The sequence below is a fragment of the Neopsephotus bourkii genome, unplaced genomic scaffold (assembly GCF_033783945.1).
Source record: "Neopsephotus bourkii isolate Nb327-2 ecotype Australia unplaced genomic scaffold, CSIRO-AGI_Nbou_v1 NB_1128, whole genome shotgun sequence".
NCBI classification, from domain to species: Eukaryota; Metazoa; Chordata; class Aves; order Psittaciformes; family Psittacidae; genus Neopsephotus; species Neopsephotus bourkii.
This window is the reverse complement of record NW_026901614.1, coordinates 393,207-408,436: the sequence shown is the minus strand read 5'-3', so window position 1 is coordinate 408,436 and position 15,230 is coordinate 393,207. Positions and strand designations below refer to the sequence as shown.

The window sequence follows — 15,230 nt, the reverse complement described above, 5'->3', positions numbered from 1 at the left end:
TCACACCCCCAATGCACCCCCACATTATAGGGAGGAGAGTGGAATTGGAAAAAAAAGGAAAACATGTGGATTGAGATGAGAATAGTTTAATAATTAAAATAAGGTATTATTTAATTCTACTACTAATATAACAATAAAAAGGGAAATAACAGAAAGAGAGAGACAAAACAAAAATCCCAAACAGTGATGCCCTATACAACTGCTCAGCACCCACTGGCTGATACCCAGCATGACCCAAGCAGCAATCAGCTCCTGAGCAACTCCCCCGTTTCTATCCCAAGCATGACGTGCTGTGGTAAGGAGTATCCTGTTCGCTAGTTTGGGTCAGGTGTTCTATCTCTGCTCCTTCCTGGCTTCTCATGCCCCTCCTCACTGACAGCATGAGAGACTGAAAAGGCCTTAGTGAGGGTAAGTGCTACTGAGCAACAACTAAAACATCCATGTGTTGTCAATATTATTCTTAGACAAAGCTGTCCAATTTCCACAGTGAAATGGAAAACTCAGAATTTATCAATCTTCAGAGTTGCATTCAAGGAGGTTAGAATATAAAATCATAATTTATTGATCATATTTCTGAAAGACTTAGGAAAGATTTATGTTATTCTGTATATTGTGTTGATGTCTTGAGACTCCTTTCTGGAAACATAAACCACAAGCTGCTGTTGGATATTATCACTCGTCTGTGGACCTTAGTAACATGCAGTGGGGCAGTTCCCATGTTCTCAATAGAATTCTTACCCTCACTTACACAAAGAACAATTTTGCTTTCACAAAAATATGAGTTCTTTACTCAGCAGTTGTGTCCTCTTCTCAGCTATCTCAGGTCTTTGAGGAGAAAAATGCTCTCTCCCTCCAGTTACGTGGTAGCAGTCGGCATATCTGTGAGAGCCATCAGCACTACAGTGAAGTTCTAAACCGCTGCTTGGTGCTTGAGCAGCAGCTCCAGGAGCTGCAGTCTGCAGACAAGGGCATGGTAAGGGTGGTCGTCTTGGTGCAAGGGAGGGGAAAGCTTGCTGCAAATGGCTTCACTAACTGTAGCATTGCAGCTACTTTCTATCCTCTTCATTCAGTGTTATGTATCTGCCATACATTCATGCTTTCTTTCAGGAGTTGCTTGCAACAGATGCTGCTCCAGGAGCACCTCAAGAAAAGAATGAGCCTCAGAGAGGCAGTTACACACCAGAACTGCAGGAGTTGCAACTGAGGTAAAGAACACCTGAGAAAACAGGAGTGGGAGGTTTTAGTCCTGATAGAAGTCTTTGGACTAGTGATGAACATATTTCTGTTACTGTCTGAATGCTGGAAAAACCTGTTTTCACACTAGGGCCTTGTGAAAGTGGAGGAACTGTTATATGACAGCTGTCATTAGTCATAGAATCATAGAAATTTGGGGGTTGGAAAAGACCTTAAGATCATTTAATTCCAACCCCCCTGCCATGTGCACAGACTTGTCACCCTAGACCATGTCGCCCAAGGCTCTGTCTATCCCTTTGGATGGATGAAAATGAAAATATGAAGGGACAATATGCAGCAGCAATTTCTGTTGACCATCACCAGCCAAATGATCATCTTTGATTTGATGGGCTGGGTCTTCATTAACTGCTGAAGTATATCAGTGGTCCTGGTCTCAAGGCTGTTAGCCTGAGAGTGTCTGGAATTAAGACCTAGCACATGATTCCTAGTAACCTTCTGAAACTAAGATCTACTACATGATTATTTGTACCCTTTCAAAATAATTTTTAGGAGGTGGGGCCATGGATGCCAGAGCCAAAGAACACCTTCTTGATGTGACACAGAAGCTTCAAGAGATTTACCCTTCTCTCTTGCTTTCCAAATAATTTAAATTCCACTGTTCCCTGAAGCATTCAAGAAACGTGTAGATGAGGCCCTTAGTGACATGGGTTATTGGTGGCCTTGGCAGTCCTGGGGCAAAGGTTGGACTTGATGATCTTAAAGGTCTTTTCCAACCTCACTGATTCTATGATTTTATGAAATATATTAAACTATTATTAAGTCTTCTGTGAAATGGAAGGGAATTGGAGTCTGTTCACATCCTGCATAGATGAATATAATAGAAATAGAATGGTCTACGAATTAGTCCTTTTTTGGCATATGCTTGGTTATTTTCTAACAGGTTGTCTGAAACAGAACATTTACATAGCAGCACAAAGCAGGATATGAGGTATTTGGAGGAGCAGCTGGAGGAAGAACGGGACCGTCGTCTTGCTGTGGAGGAGGCACTGTCTGCAGCACAGGATCAGATCAGGAGGTGAGGGAGCCTGGGCAAACAGGCAGTGTCACCGTAGAAGTATGGTGATCCTAGCTCTGTGTTCATCTAGCACTGCATTACATCCTACTGTTGAGTGTCACTGGGGGCACAGAAATAACTATACCATGTCTCTGACAGAATGGCTGAGGTTGGAAGGGCCTCTGGAGGTCATCCTGTCCAATGCTCAAGCAGGGCTATCTAGAGTCAGTTGCCCGGGACCATGTCCAGATGGCTTCTTAGTATCTCCAAGGATGAATACTTCACAGTCATCCTGAGCAGCTTGTGCTAGTGCTCAGTCACCCTTACATTAAAAAAAAAAGACATGTTTCCTGATGTTCAGCCTATCCTTCAATTGTAGACAAAGACAGAATGAGACAACTGACTAGACATTAAGACAAATTCTGACTAGAGATGCCAGTTTTTTCACTGAGTTAAATTAACTGCTGGAAAATATATTTTGGAGACTTGCAAATTGGGTAAAGGCAAAAGAGGAGTTTTCATACTTCCAGGGGATCTGTGTCCTCAGTAAGCACCTGTGTGTAATGGGCAAAACAGTCTGGACTTGAAGAATCATAGAATCATAGAATAGTTAGGGTTCGAAAGGACCTTAAGATCATCAAGTTCCAACCCCCCTGCCATGGGCAGGGACACCTCGCTCTAAACCATATTACCCAAGGCCTCATCCAACCTGGCCTTGAACGCTGCCAGGGATGAAGCATTCACAACCTCCCTGGGCAACCTATTCCAGTGCCTCACCACCCTAACAGGAAAGAAGTTCATCCTTATATCCAATCTAAACTTCCCCTGTTTAAGTTTTAACCCATTACCCCTTGTCCTACCACTACAGAATGTCACTCAATTTTTATTATTGCTAATTAACATAAACTTTTAATTAATTTCAATATTGAGAAACAATGAAACACTTGAGAAAAACACTTCCCCCTCCCTGCCTTTCCCAAGCTCAACTCAGCCTAGACACCTTTCCTCTCCCCTTTCTAGTGCCCCCTTGTTTGCACTGCACATTACACTCTGTCCCTTTGTGAGGCAAAGGGCAGCATAGGAGGCTGGGATCAGTATGTAGTGACTTATCAATGCTGCTCCTTGTTTCTTAACCATTTCCTCCTTCCCAGTCGCTACCCTTTGTTAAATACGTTTGAGCAGAAGCACCATATGCTCCTCTGGTTGTAGTTTTGGCACACAGTAAGGCATCACACATTGCCGAGCCAGCTGTGACTGGTGCAGGGCACTCCATGGCCTGCTGCCACACAGCTCTGCCTTGCAACTCCGTTACCAAAGCCTTGCCGTTTATACTCAAAACACATGTATCTCAGGTTACTTGACAGATGCCATTATACTCAGCAGAGAAAAGGAACCTGACCTACACTAGATGTTAGGATGAGTATGCAGTGAGGCACATAATAGAAATGCCTGTTTCTCCTCATTGACTCTAAAAGTGGGTTTTATCATGTAACTTGACTGTAGGCACTTGTGCTGTGCAAGTTAAAATAAACCTCACTATTGGAGTCTTTTACATGAAAGCAATGGCTTGCTTCTGGCACATGCTTATTCAGAAGGAAAATGGTATGTGGAAGATGTCTAGGCCCTGGTTCCCTGGTGATCACATGACTCAGACAAGTGTAGCCTCTTCTAGCATCAAACTCTATGTAAGCCTCCTACAGCTGGTTTCACTTCACTAATTAAAGCTAGCCTGAAGATTTGACAGTGCTGCTTCTGCATTCCATCATTTAATAGTATCTTATACATCTTGAATATCTGTTACTAGAAAATAGTTAGCTAGAACCAGCACTACTGGGACCAGAGCTGGTTTCCAAAATAATTTCATAGAATTAAAAATACACAGTTAAATCATCTTGCCTGGCTTCTTTCAAGTCACACACTATGAAATTTCACTTGGAGGCCCCCAGTAGAACACAGAAACCTCAGTTAAGTTAAAGAGCTTGAAATTTCTGAAAGACAGAAAAGCTAAAAATAAACCAAGCCAGACAGCACCAAAAGAGCAATGAGTTGAAGTGACAGGATATAAATTAGGGAGAACTCCGCTGCCAGCAGCTGAGCTGTCCTACTAGAGAGGAATGGTAATCTGCACATCATGCAGATGGAAGTTTTACTCTTCCCTCTGACTAGAGCTATAACAGTGGACACAGGAAGTGGCTGGCACTGAGCAAGAACAATATGCCTTCTCTGTCATGGTTTCACCAGTCTCCTGGTGGAGAAAGGAGGATTACCCAGTCCTTCTGCACAGCTTGAGCTCAGCAGGCACTACAGTAGTGCAAACAAAACCAGTTCTTGTCAAGTGAGGCCACAGGTAGCTTGCAATGGTTGGTTTCTGTTTGAAGAAATAACTCCTTTCCTGAGCTTGTCTGGAGTGTTGGTTTGGGTTATCACAAGAAATTTATTCTCATTTCATGTTTTTTTTGTGCCAGGTTGCAGTCAAGTGAGTGGACATCTTCCTTAAGTGGTAACGTTGATATGACTCCAAGTCAAGAGCATTCCTTGCTGATTGACTCCATGGATAATAATTACAGCAAAGTAAGAATTTATATCCACAGCTGTCAGTGATGTGAGCCCTGGCTGGTGCAAGAAAGTGTGAACTGAAAGCTCTGAACCTGTAGCAGCTAATCTCTTCCGTAGGCACATGTAAATCCTTAGGGTTTGTGTAGGTTTCTGCTCATCTTGCTCTGGTTTTTTGAGCCAAAAGCCACATATTGTTCTTATCATGGCTGTGCTACAGTCTGCATAAGCAGACTAAATTTCAGGGCTCATTAAAGTGTAGGCCAGCATTGTCTGTGCCTAAAACATGGTCCTGTGTTCCTTGTAGAATATGGAAGGCCTCAGTGGTGAGCAAATATGCAAAGTCTGTGCAAACAGTGTGCAATCTCATGCATAACAAATGTTTGTGTTACTGGCCCTAGCATCTGTAATGTCTGGATAATCTGCCTTTTTCTTTAGCAACCATGTCGTATTTTTCTCACGGTCTTACAAACCTGCATCAGTCAACCTGGAAGCTGAAGTGGGGAGCTGCTTTTTCACTGCTGGATGACAGCCTGGCAGTAACCTCTCCTGTTTTGCTAAAGATGAAGCCCTGCTGAAGAGTTTCCCTCTGGTCTCTCCAAGATTTGGGGGTGATGCTTTCAAGAGCAGCATCAGCAGAATTATGACAAGAGCCATCCATAACTGGATGCTGTTCTATGCTCATGCTTGGGGTTTGTGACCAGAATAGACAGTTGTTGTTTTTTCTACTGGAACTTTGCCAGTTGATGTTACATTGACTCCTGGAAGAGCCCTGTAGAATAAAGTCACTCTACAACAGCTGGTTCAACAGCTTCAGAAGTCCTTTCACTGCAAGTGTGAAACAGCAAATAATAATTTTATTCCTAGTAGCTCGAGGCTCTAGCAGAGAAGTACCATTGATCCATTTGTTTATATTTCACTTGGAGGGCCTATAAATTCATAGGGACCAAATGTTAAAGGGAGATGTTCTGCATTCTGCTGCCTTTTCTCAAGCAGAACTGGAGAAAGCTGGTTCATGAGAAACCTGCAGAGAGCAGGGGAAGGGGAGTATTTCACAGAGGATTTGCTCTAGAGGTCAAATGGAACAGGTTTGGGAAGATTCACGCTCATTAACCTTCATGGTCTGGAGAGCTCTGGGTGAAGGCAGCTGGGGACATACCCATTCCTGGTACTGACTGATCTCTCTTTTACTCTTCCAGACTCGGAATATCCTTGGACTACGACGCCCGTTACGCTCTCTCTTCCGTTCTCGGACGCACTTGCCTCTGCTAGTGGCCATGTATCTGCTTGCTATCCATGTCCTTCTCTTCCTGTGCTTTACAGGCCACCTATGAACAGGAATAACAGCCTTTTCTGGAGCCACAACCCTCCTTGTAATGAGGGCTTGCATTCTATATTGACGTGGTAGCACTTCACTCAATTGCCTTCCTTTTCCAAGTCAGCCCGTAAGGAGCAGCTGCACCCAGCACCTTGCGCCTAGGTTGGTTGCTGTCCAAGTATGCAGCAGCCAGGGCTGATGCTTGGGATCTGTTTCCAGGACATATGCCGTTCCTTCAGTGTTTTAAATGAGTGGTGTTTTCTAAGCCAGGGTCCTCATGCTACAGGCTTCAAGGACAGCATTTCTTCCTGTACCTGGAGCTAGCACCACTCATTTTAGATAGTACTGTGCTGTGGTAGGAATAAGAAAAATAGTCTTGAATTGCTGCAGTACTACAGCACTTGTAGGAACTGCAGAACCTTCCCGCTCTTAGACTGGTCAGTGAGTTGGACTGGGGAAACCCTGCAGGTAGGTACAAGAAAGAGCAGCTTCTTCCTTTCTTCCATCCCTTAGATTTGCTCTGTGGCTCAGTGCTGCTTAAAATTCATATCCTAAGGAAGTTGTGGACACTTTAAGGAACATGAATTGAATTGCAAAATTGCGATTCCTGCTTAGTTGCGTCTCCTGTTGAAAAAAGCCCAGAATTAGTATATCCAGACCTGCTGAGCATTCCATTTAGAAGCAGTCATATGTCTGCCCTGACAAGCTTGTAAAATAACTTAAGTAACTTAGCTATTGAAAAGGAAAAGGAAAAAACTTTTTAGCTCTAAGTTAATGACTTTGCCAGTTACAGCATTTTTGCACCTCTCATGAGGGAAGGTGCTTGCATACCTCTTGAAATCAGAGCAGCATTCTAATCCACTGAAGCCTTGCCACGAGATTAAAGCTGTGCAGGCTGTGTTTAATGGTTCCAGAAGGTGGAGTGTGGGCCCAAATCAAAAGCAGAAGCTCCAGAAATAAGCTGTTTTCCCTATGATGAGGAGAGGACTGCAATTTCAATACCTTCTGACATCTCTGCATTAGGAAAAGCCTATTGTAGAAAGCTAGTGCTGGTCATTGGATCTAAAGCAAGCTGATGTAAATGGACTTGATCTTATAGGATACATGGAAATCTGTCTTTTCTAAAGAAATTTTGAATATGTCCTGAAATTCAGACCACCCTGTTCCAAGGGGAGAATGCTGAACGCAAAGAAGATAGCTCCAGTCAAGTTCTCTGTCAAGAGACCAAGTGGTCATTCTGTTCAGAGTACTTGCTAGAAGGATTCTATTTGCCTCTTACTATAGTATTAACAGTCATGGTTTTTTTTTTCCCATGGGAAAGAGGTAATGCTTCTGATATTGCTGGTAAAGTAAGATTTTTCTAGCCAGTAAACAAAGCCTGTTTGAGGCTGACATGATTTCATCATGGTAAAATAACTGGATTTCTGGCAGGTCCAGAACATTGGCATTACATATCCATTTGTGCACTACCCCTGATTATCTGTGTGGACTTCCTCAACTATATAAAACTGAGAGACCAGATACTTTGCCTATAGCTTCCTGGGACATGTATATATAATAAAGATTATTTTTCTGGTGAAATTTGTATATTACTGTCACGTAAGGTCTGATGAAGGATATAGAGCTGCTGTATCATACCTTTTACAAAACCATCACAGGACTGTAGGTCACTTTTGTGTACACTTCTGTGTACGGTGATAACAGAAGCTCTGTTTCTTCATATTATTTGAATGGCACTGGGGATTACCTTTTTCCTCTGTCCTCAGCCTTTTGCAGCTTTTACTGCCATGACAAAAGAAGGAAATAGCACTTTAATAATGAAAGCAATTTCACTAAAACAAGACCTGCTTGGATTTACTTGTCTTTGCATTTGGGCACATTTCATAGAATCATAGTACAGTTAGGATTGGAAAGACCTTAAGATCACCCAGTTCCAACCCCCCTGCCATGGACAGGGACACCTCGCTCTAAACCATCTCAACCAAGGCTCTGTCCAACCAGGCCTTGAACACCACCAGGGATGGAGCATTCACAACCTCCTTGGGCACCCTGTGCCAGTGCCTCACCACCAACACAGTAAAAAGCTTCTTCCTTATATCCAACTTCCTTATATCTAAACTTCCCCTGTTACAGCTGGAACCCATTACACCTTGTCCTCCCACTACAGTCCCTAATGAAGAGTCCCTCCCAAGCATCCTTACTGGTCCCCTTCAGATATCGGAAGATTGCCATGAGGTCTGCACGCAGCCTTCTCTAGGCTGAACAGCCCCAACTTTCTCAGCCTGTCTTCATACAGGAGGTGCTCCAGTCCCCTGATCATCCTCGTGGCATCCTCTGGGCTGGTTCCAACAGATCCATGTCCTTTTTATGTTGAGGACACCAGAACTGCACACAATGCTCCAGGTTAGGTCTCACAAGAGCAGAGGGGTAGGATCACCTCCTTCGACCTCCTACTCATGCTCCTTTTGATGCAGCCCAGGATATGGTTGCCTTTCTGGGCTGCAAGCGCACACTGAAGCCGGCTCATGTTCATTTTCTCATTGACCAGCACCCCCAAGTCCTTCTCCTTGGGCTGCTCTGAATCTCTTCTCTGCCCAGCCTGTAGCTGTGCCTGGGATTGCTCCGACCCAGGTGTAGGACCTTGCACTTGTCATGGTTAAACTTCACCCTGCAGCGGAAGAGAGGATGAGGGTGTTGTTGGTGGCCACTGGCAGCACTACGGCTGGCTCCTTCTCTCAAGAGCTGCCAGAGCTGCATTCACTGCACAGAGGCTCTGCTCAGGTGCCAGAGCCTACGGAGCCTTGTCTGGAGGGGACTGCGGGGCTGTGAGGTTGGGCTCTCCCTCATCTCTGCGCAGGTATCCTGGGTGTGTGGAAGACGGATGTTCCAGGATTGGGAACTGGAGCTCTGGGCTGCCAGGAGCACTGGATGGGCTTCCTGAGCAGAGTAACCTGGGATGAGAGGGGCACTGGGCAAGCAGCTGCAGATGGGAGAGGGGAGGGAAGCCCCAGCAGCGCTGGGGACGCTGGGGTGGGAGGTGACTTGCCAGGCAAAGCATGTGCCGGGCTCTGGGCTGCCTGTGCTGCTGGGGGGTTGACCTGTTGCACGCCCCTACCTGGCACGAGTCACTGCCACCCTGCAGGTACCCGGAGCATAAGTTGTGGCTAAAGATGTCCCCTGGATAGCACCGGCTGCTGTTACAGGTGTTGATATCAGTGAGATAGACCCTGGCCTCCTGCACGCTAGCAGCTACTTTTCCAACTGTGAGCACAGAAAGAAACAGCAGCTCGTGACCAGTTTTCCTGCCCTGTCTGGGTGAGCCCTTTCCCTAGCACATGGCTTTGCCCATTGAGAGGCATTGGACCCATGTGTCCCTTCTGTCTTGCTCTGCACAGTGGGTCAGGCCCATCTCTTGGGGCACATGTCCCTGACGTTTGCCTCTCGCCTCTGCTGCCGGGGAGCCTGGCCCATGCCCCCCATGTGCTAAGCTTGCCATGGGGACACGATTGCTTTTTGGGAACTCACATCTTGCATCCATCAAACCCCAGCTGCTGATGTAGCAGTCTGTCAGCTGGGACACTGCCAGTGAGGCGCTGGACACACAGGCAAGCTGAACATAGTCGCTGCACTGGACAGGCTGGTCCAGTTCCAGCAAGGCGATGTCGTTCCCCTCTGAGATGTTGGTGTAGAGTTCATGAGCAATCACCTGCTTAACTGTGTGTACTTGGACCTCAGGGCCCAGCTCAGACAGTTTGGGTGGCCCCGATCACCACTCAGTGATGCAGAGGGTAGACCAATGTACAGGGGAGTTGCACAAGGGGGTCATACAAGGGGGTTGTGCAAGAGGGGATAAAGGAATTTTGCCTGTTTAACAGAAAGCATTGTTTGCAAATACCTGTCAAGCTTGCCATGCAGTACCAGGACAATAGGCTATTGATAAAGGGGAGAAACAGACTGATAAGAGGAAGGAACAGTTACTTAAATACAAAGCTTGTCAGTGTTTATCAGGCATTTGGACAATGTCTTTAATATGGAAAATGCTTTAACTTTTGGTCAGCCATGAAGTAGTCAGGCACTAGGTGACCACTGTAGGTCCCTTCCAACTGAACTATTCTACTCTGTTCTATTCTAAGCCCTGTATATTTTGCCTTCTCTTTCACGGACACCCCCTTGTCGTGGGGAAAGAGCTTGCGTGCCCTTGTGAAGTTGGGAGTTATGCTGGTGGTGGCTTATGCTTCCGGTAGGGTCTCCCATGCCAGTCAGCTCTCAAATGAAGGGTCAGACAAAGTGTGTCCATGGGCAGGATGGGCTCACTAGCCTTCAGGCAACCATCCTAGGAGAAGGACAACTCCAACTTCAAACCCGGGCAGATGGAGCTCGTGTAGCCCTGTAAGGCCATCCATCTAAGAGAAGGATACTCTAATTAAACCTACGACCTGAGGACTTTGCTGTCACCGTCCAAGCTCGCTAGGCCCTGGCAGATAAACCTCAGGTGTAAAGGGTGAGGCCAGTTCTGCGCACGCTGTGCCTCACCTAAAATAAATCCACTGCGCAGGCCCGAAGGGTTTACCCACACTTGCAAAGCCCTGCAGCGACAGGCGAGGGACGAAACGGCAGGTGATAAGGTGCACTGGAAGTGCATGCAGGCGGTTCAGGACATTGGTCACTCAAGTCTGACCCAGGAGATGACAGTCTTGTTCGGCAGCATCCTGAATGACCAAGCAGCCTTTTTCAAGGACAGCACTGCTTGCTCCATATGGAGAGAGGCCTAGAAAAGGTGGCCTAACCAAAGTTCATCTCCCCCTCCACCTGGTTGGCTAGCCGCGGCCAACGGGCATCTTCTATTGCGGTCAATTAAAGACAAAGAGACAAAGGCATACACCTGCCTCCAAAGGTGTGTCCAGATTGACACTCGCATGTTGGAACATCAGAACCATGCTTGATACAGTGAACAGTGGGCGTCCTGAGCGCCGTTCTGCGCTAATTGCCCATGAATTGTCACGACTTGACATCGATATCGCTGCACTCAGTGAAGTTCGCCTTCATGAGGAAGGTAGCCTCAAAGAACATGGTGCTGGCTATACACTCTACTGGTCAGGCAAACCCAAAACTGAAAGTCATCTTTCTGGAGTCGGCTTCATGATTAAGAACTCCATAGCCTCCAAACTTGAAAATTTGCCGATAGGTCATTCCGACCGTATTATCTCCTTACGTCTTCCACTGCACAATAAGCAACACGTTGTTCTCTTCAGCATATATGCTCCAACTCTGCAAGCTGACCCTGCAGAAAAAGAAAAATTCTACTCCGACCTGCGTCACCTCACTCAGAAAGTTCCTATAGAAGACAAGATCATAATCCTTGGTGACTTCAACGCCCGAGTAGGAAAGAACTTTGAAGCCTGGAAAGGAGTACTAGGCAAGCACGGTGTTGGCAACTGCAATGATAACGGTCGTCTCTTACTAGAGTTCTGTGCAGAGCAACAGCTTACCATCACCAACACTATCTTCCAGCAGAAAGACAGCTGGAAGACAACCTGGATGCATCCACGATCTAAACATTGGCACCTTATTGATTATGTTTTAGTGCGCCAGAGAAATATTCGTGATGTCTGCCAGACCAGAGTGATGCCTAGTGCAGAATGCCAGACCACCGCCTTGTGCGCTGCAAACTTAATTTCCACTTCAAGCCCAAACCTAAGAGGGGCGGCATTCCAAGGAAGAGGCTCAATGTTGATAATCTTCAAATAGCTGCAGTGAGGGACAGCTTTCAGGCTAACCTTCAAACTAGGCTTGAAGACCAACTTACAGATTCTTCTCCTGAAGCGCTTTGGCAACATATCAAAAACAGCATCCTGCAGTCCTCTGTAGAATCCATTGGGTTCTCCTCAAAGAAAAACAAAGACTGGTTTGACGATAGCAACCAGGAGGTCCAGGAATTGCTGACAAAAAAGAGATCTGCTCATCAAGCACACCTCGCTCAGCCACTCTGCCATGTAAGAAAAGCAGCCTTTCGTCTTGCATGTAGCAAACTCCAACAGAACCTTAGAGACATCCAGAACAAGTGGTGGGTCAACCTAGCAGAAAAGACTCAACTATGTGCAGATTTGGGTGACCACAGAGGATTCTATGAGGCTCTGAAGGCAGTGTATGGACCCACATTCCAGGTTCAAAGCCCCTTACTTGGTGCAGATGGCCAAACGCTTCTTACAGATAAAATCTCCATCCTGAATCGCTGGTCTGAACGTTTTCAAACCCTCTTTAGTGCTAATCGTGTAGTTCAAGGCAAAGGAATCCAGCACATTCTGCAACATCCGGTGAAAAACGAATTGGATTTAGCCCCTACCATGGGAGAGACTCTTAAGGCCATACAGCAGGTGAAAACTGGCAAGGCAGCTGGGGTTGACGGAGTCCCACCTGAAATATGGAAGCATGGAGGCCAAGCACTCCACGCTAAATTTCATGAGCTAGTTGTGTGCTGTTGGGAACAAGGCAAAATACCGTCAGACTTTCGTGACACAATCATCGTCACTCTGTATAAGAAAAAAGGTGTCAAGTCAGACTGCTCAAACTACCGTGGTATAACTCTGCTCTCCATTGCTGGTAAAATTCTTGCAAGAATACTATTGAACAGACTAGTACCTGCCATCGCAGAAGAACTTCTACCTGAAAGCCAGTGTGGTTTCAGGGCTAATAGAAGTACCACAGACATGGTATTTGTTCTCAGACAATTGCAAGAAAAGTGTAGAGAACAGAATAAGGGGTTATACGTAACTTTCGTTGACCTCACCAAAGCTTTTGACACTGTGAGCAGGAAAGGCTTGTGGCTGATCTTAGAACGATTAGGTTGTCCCCCCCAAGTTCCTGAAAATGATTATTCTGTTACATGAGGATCAGCAAGGCCAAGTCAGGTATGGTGATGCACTCTCTGAGCCTTTCCCAATAACCAATGGTGTGAAACAAGGTTGCGTTCTCGCACCGACCTTATTCACAATCTTCTTCAGCATGATGCTCCAAAGGGCTACAGCAGACCTCGACGAACAAGACGGCATTTATATTCGATATCGTACCAATGGTAGCCTATTCAATCTAAGGCGACTGAAGGCCCACACTAAGACCCTAAACCATCTTGTCCGTGAACTGCTCTTTGCTGATGATGCCGCCCTTGTTGCCCACACAGAAGCAGCTCTGCAGCGTTTAACATCTTGCTTTGCGGAGGTGGCTGAGGTTTTTGGGCTGGAAGTCAGCTTGAAGAAGACAGTAGTTCTCTACCAACCTGCACCCCAAGAAGATTATCGCCATCCCCATATTACCATCGGCGAGTCAGAGCTTAAGACAGTTCAGCAGTTCAGCTATCTGGGAAGCATCATTTCCTCGGATGCCACGATCGACAGAGAGATAGACAACAGAATAGCAAAGGCATATAGAGCCTTTGGAAAACTCCATAAAAGAGTCTGGTGTAATAAACACCTGAAGAAAAGTACAAAGATCAGTGTCTACAGAGCCATTGTATTGTCTACTCTTTTATATGGGTCTGAATCATGGGTCATCTACCGTCATCACCTGCAACTCCTGGAACGCTTTCATCAGCGCTGCCTCCGTACAATTCTAAACATCCATTGGACTGACTATGTGTCTAATGTCACTGTCCTCGAACAGGCAGGGGTCACCAGCATCGAGGCCACATTGCTGAAACTGCAGCTGCGCTGGGCAGGGCACGTCTCTAGAATGAAGGATCACCGCCTCCCCAAGATCGTGTTTTACGGTGAACTTGCCACCGGTAGCCGCAAGAGAGGTGCCCCAAACAAGAGATACAAGGACTCCCTGAAACAATACCTTAGCCTTGGCCATATTGACTACCATCAGTGGTCCACCTTGGCCTCCAGTCGGGAGACTTGGAGGCACACCATACATAATGCCGCTGACTCCTTGGAGAGTTCACGAAGAACTAGTCTCGAGGAGAAAAGGCAACGCAGGAAGAATCACGCCCCACCTGTTCCACCCAAGGAGACCTTCTGCTGTGCTTTTTGTAGCCGGATTTGCCTATCCCACATTGGCCTTCTTAGTCATCAGCGCGCTTGTAGTAAGCGTGGGTAAATGCCCTTCCCAAATCTTCGTTCGCGAAGTCAAGCCATGATATTTTGCCATTGTGTCAAACAGAAATGACTCCTCCAGGAGCTCTTCTTGCTTCGCTCATTCGGAAAGGAAGTTATTTTGTTTTGAGATGTTTATCTAGTGTCAAACTAGTGTGATTCATGCTACTCATTCCAAATGTGCACTTCCCATCAGTAAGCACTGTACCAAGGAGTTTGATCTGTAAGTGCATAGGATTCTTTAACTACATGCTTTCCCTCTTCCTAGTTTAATCTTCATTTTTTGTTGTGGTTTTTTTTTTTTCTTGTCCTGGGAGATCTTTCATGTATGTGTATATGTCTGTCTGTCAGTCTGTCTGTATATATATTTTTAATTGTGCTTTAAAGCACTGAGTCAAATTCCATAACAAGCTCTGTAAGCAGTAGCTTGCTTTCTTTGGATCTCCTTGTAACTGTGAAGCCCAGGGGCTTCAGCCTTTTTAACTGTCTTGTACTCTTACGGCAGAATGGTTTTCTGGAAGAGATGAAGATGGAAATCACAATCTGGTTTTGCACACTAAGAAATATAATTGTGCCCCATCCAGCACTGCGCATGGAGTCAGCAGTTTGGATCCTTGGTACATGCCTTGTCAGCCCCGCAGAGCACAGGCAGCATGCAAGGGAAACACAGCCACCAGGGCAGGTTTTGGTGCTCATAACAGAGCAGAACTGGGGGCTGGGACACAGGAAGCGAAGATAGCTGAAGCTAAACCAGGAACTGGGAGTCAGCCACAGTGCTGGTGTGCAAAAGCTGCTGCTACCAACAGGTGTCTGAGCAGAAAGCAGCAAGTTTGCCAGCAGGAGCTGGTGCACCTTTAAGGTAAGAAAGCTGAGTGGGGGTTGAGAACGGAAAGTGAGAAACAACAAAAAACGTAGGGGTTTGGTGGGCGAAGAGCACTCCTTCCTTCCTGACGCAGCTTGTGTGAGCTGACAGTGCTCAGCTTTTGCTTCTCAGTCTGCTCTTGGGTCATCCTTGTTCCTC

At 46.1% G+C, this 15,230-nt stretch overlaps 2 protein-coding genes across 7 annotated transcripts in view; one reads left to right on the top strand and one right to left on the bottom strand.

Moving 5' to 3' along the window:
- GOLGB1 (golgin B1) overlaps nucleotides 1–7,700 on the top strand; it is a 45,506-nt gene extending 37,806 nt beyond the window's left edge. For all 6 annotated transcript variants that reach the window (XM_061362574.1, XM_061362575.1, XM_061362579.1 and 3 more), the window contains 5 exons: nucleotides 815–973; nucleotides 1,108–1,205; nucleotides 2,135–2,269; nucleotides 4,714–4,819; nucleotides 6,001–7,700. In XM_061362574.1, coding sequence (XP_061218558.1) covers nucleotides 815–973; nucleotides 1,108–1,205; nucleotides 2,135–2,269; nucleotides 4,714–4,819; nucleotides 6,001–6,135 — 633 coding nt within the window. In that variant the 3' untranslated portion in view covers nucleotides 6,136–7,700. The remainder of the gene's footprint in view (nucleotides 1–814; nucleotides 974–1,107; nucleotides 1,206–2,134; nucleotides 2,270–4,713; nucleotides 4,820–6,000) is intronic.
- Nucleotides 7,701–8,808: 1,108 nt separating this feature from the next.
- On the bottom strand, nucleotides 8,809–9,882 carry LOC133217253 (acrosin-like; the record flags this gene model as incomplete). Its single annotated transcript, XM_061362562.1, has 2 exons — nucleotides 8,809–9,380; nucleotides 9,645–9,882. Coding segments are annotated over 2 exons (708 nt in total), but the record flags the coding sequence as incomplete, so codon positions are not given.
- Nucleotides 9,883–15,230: the final 5,348 nt, after the last annotated feature.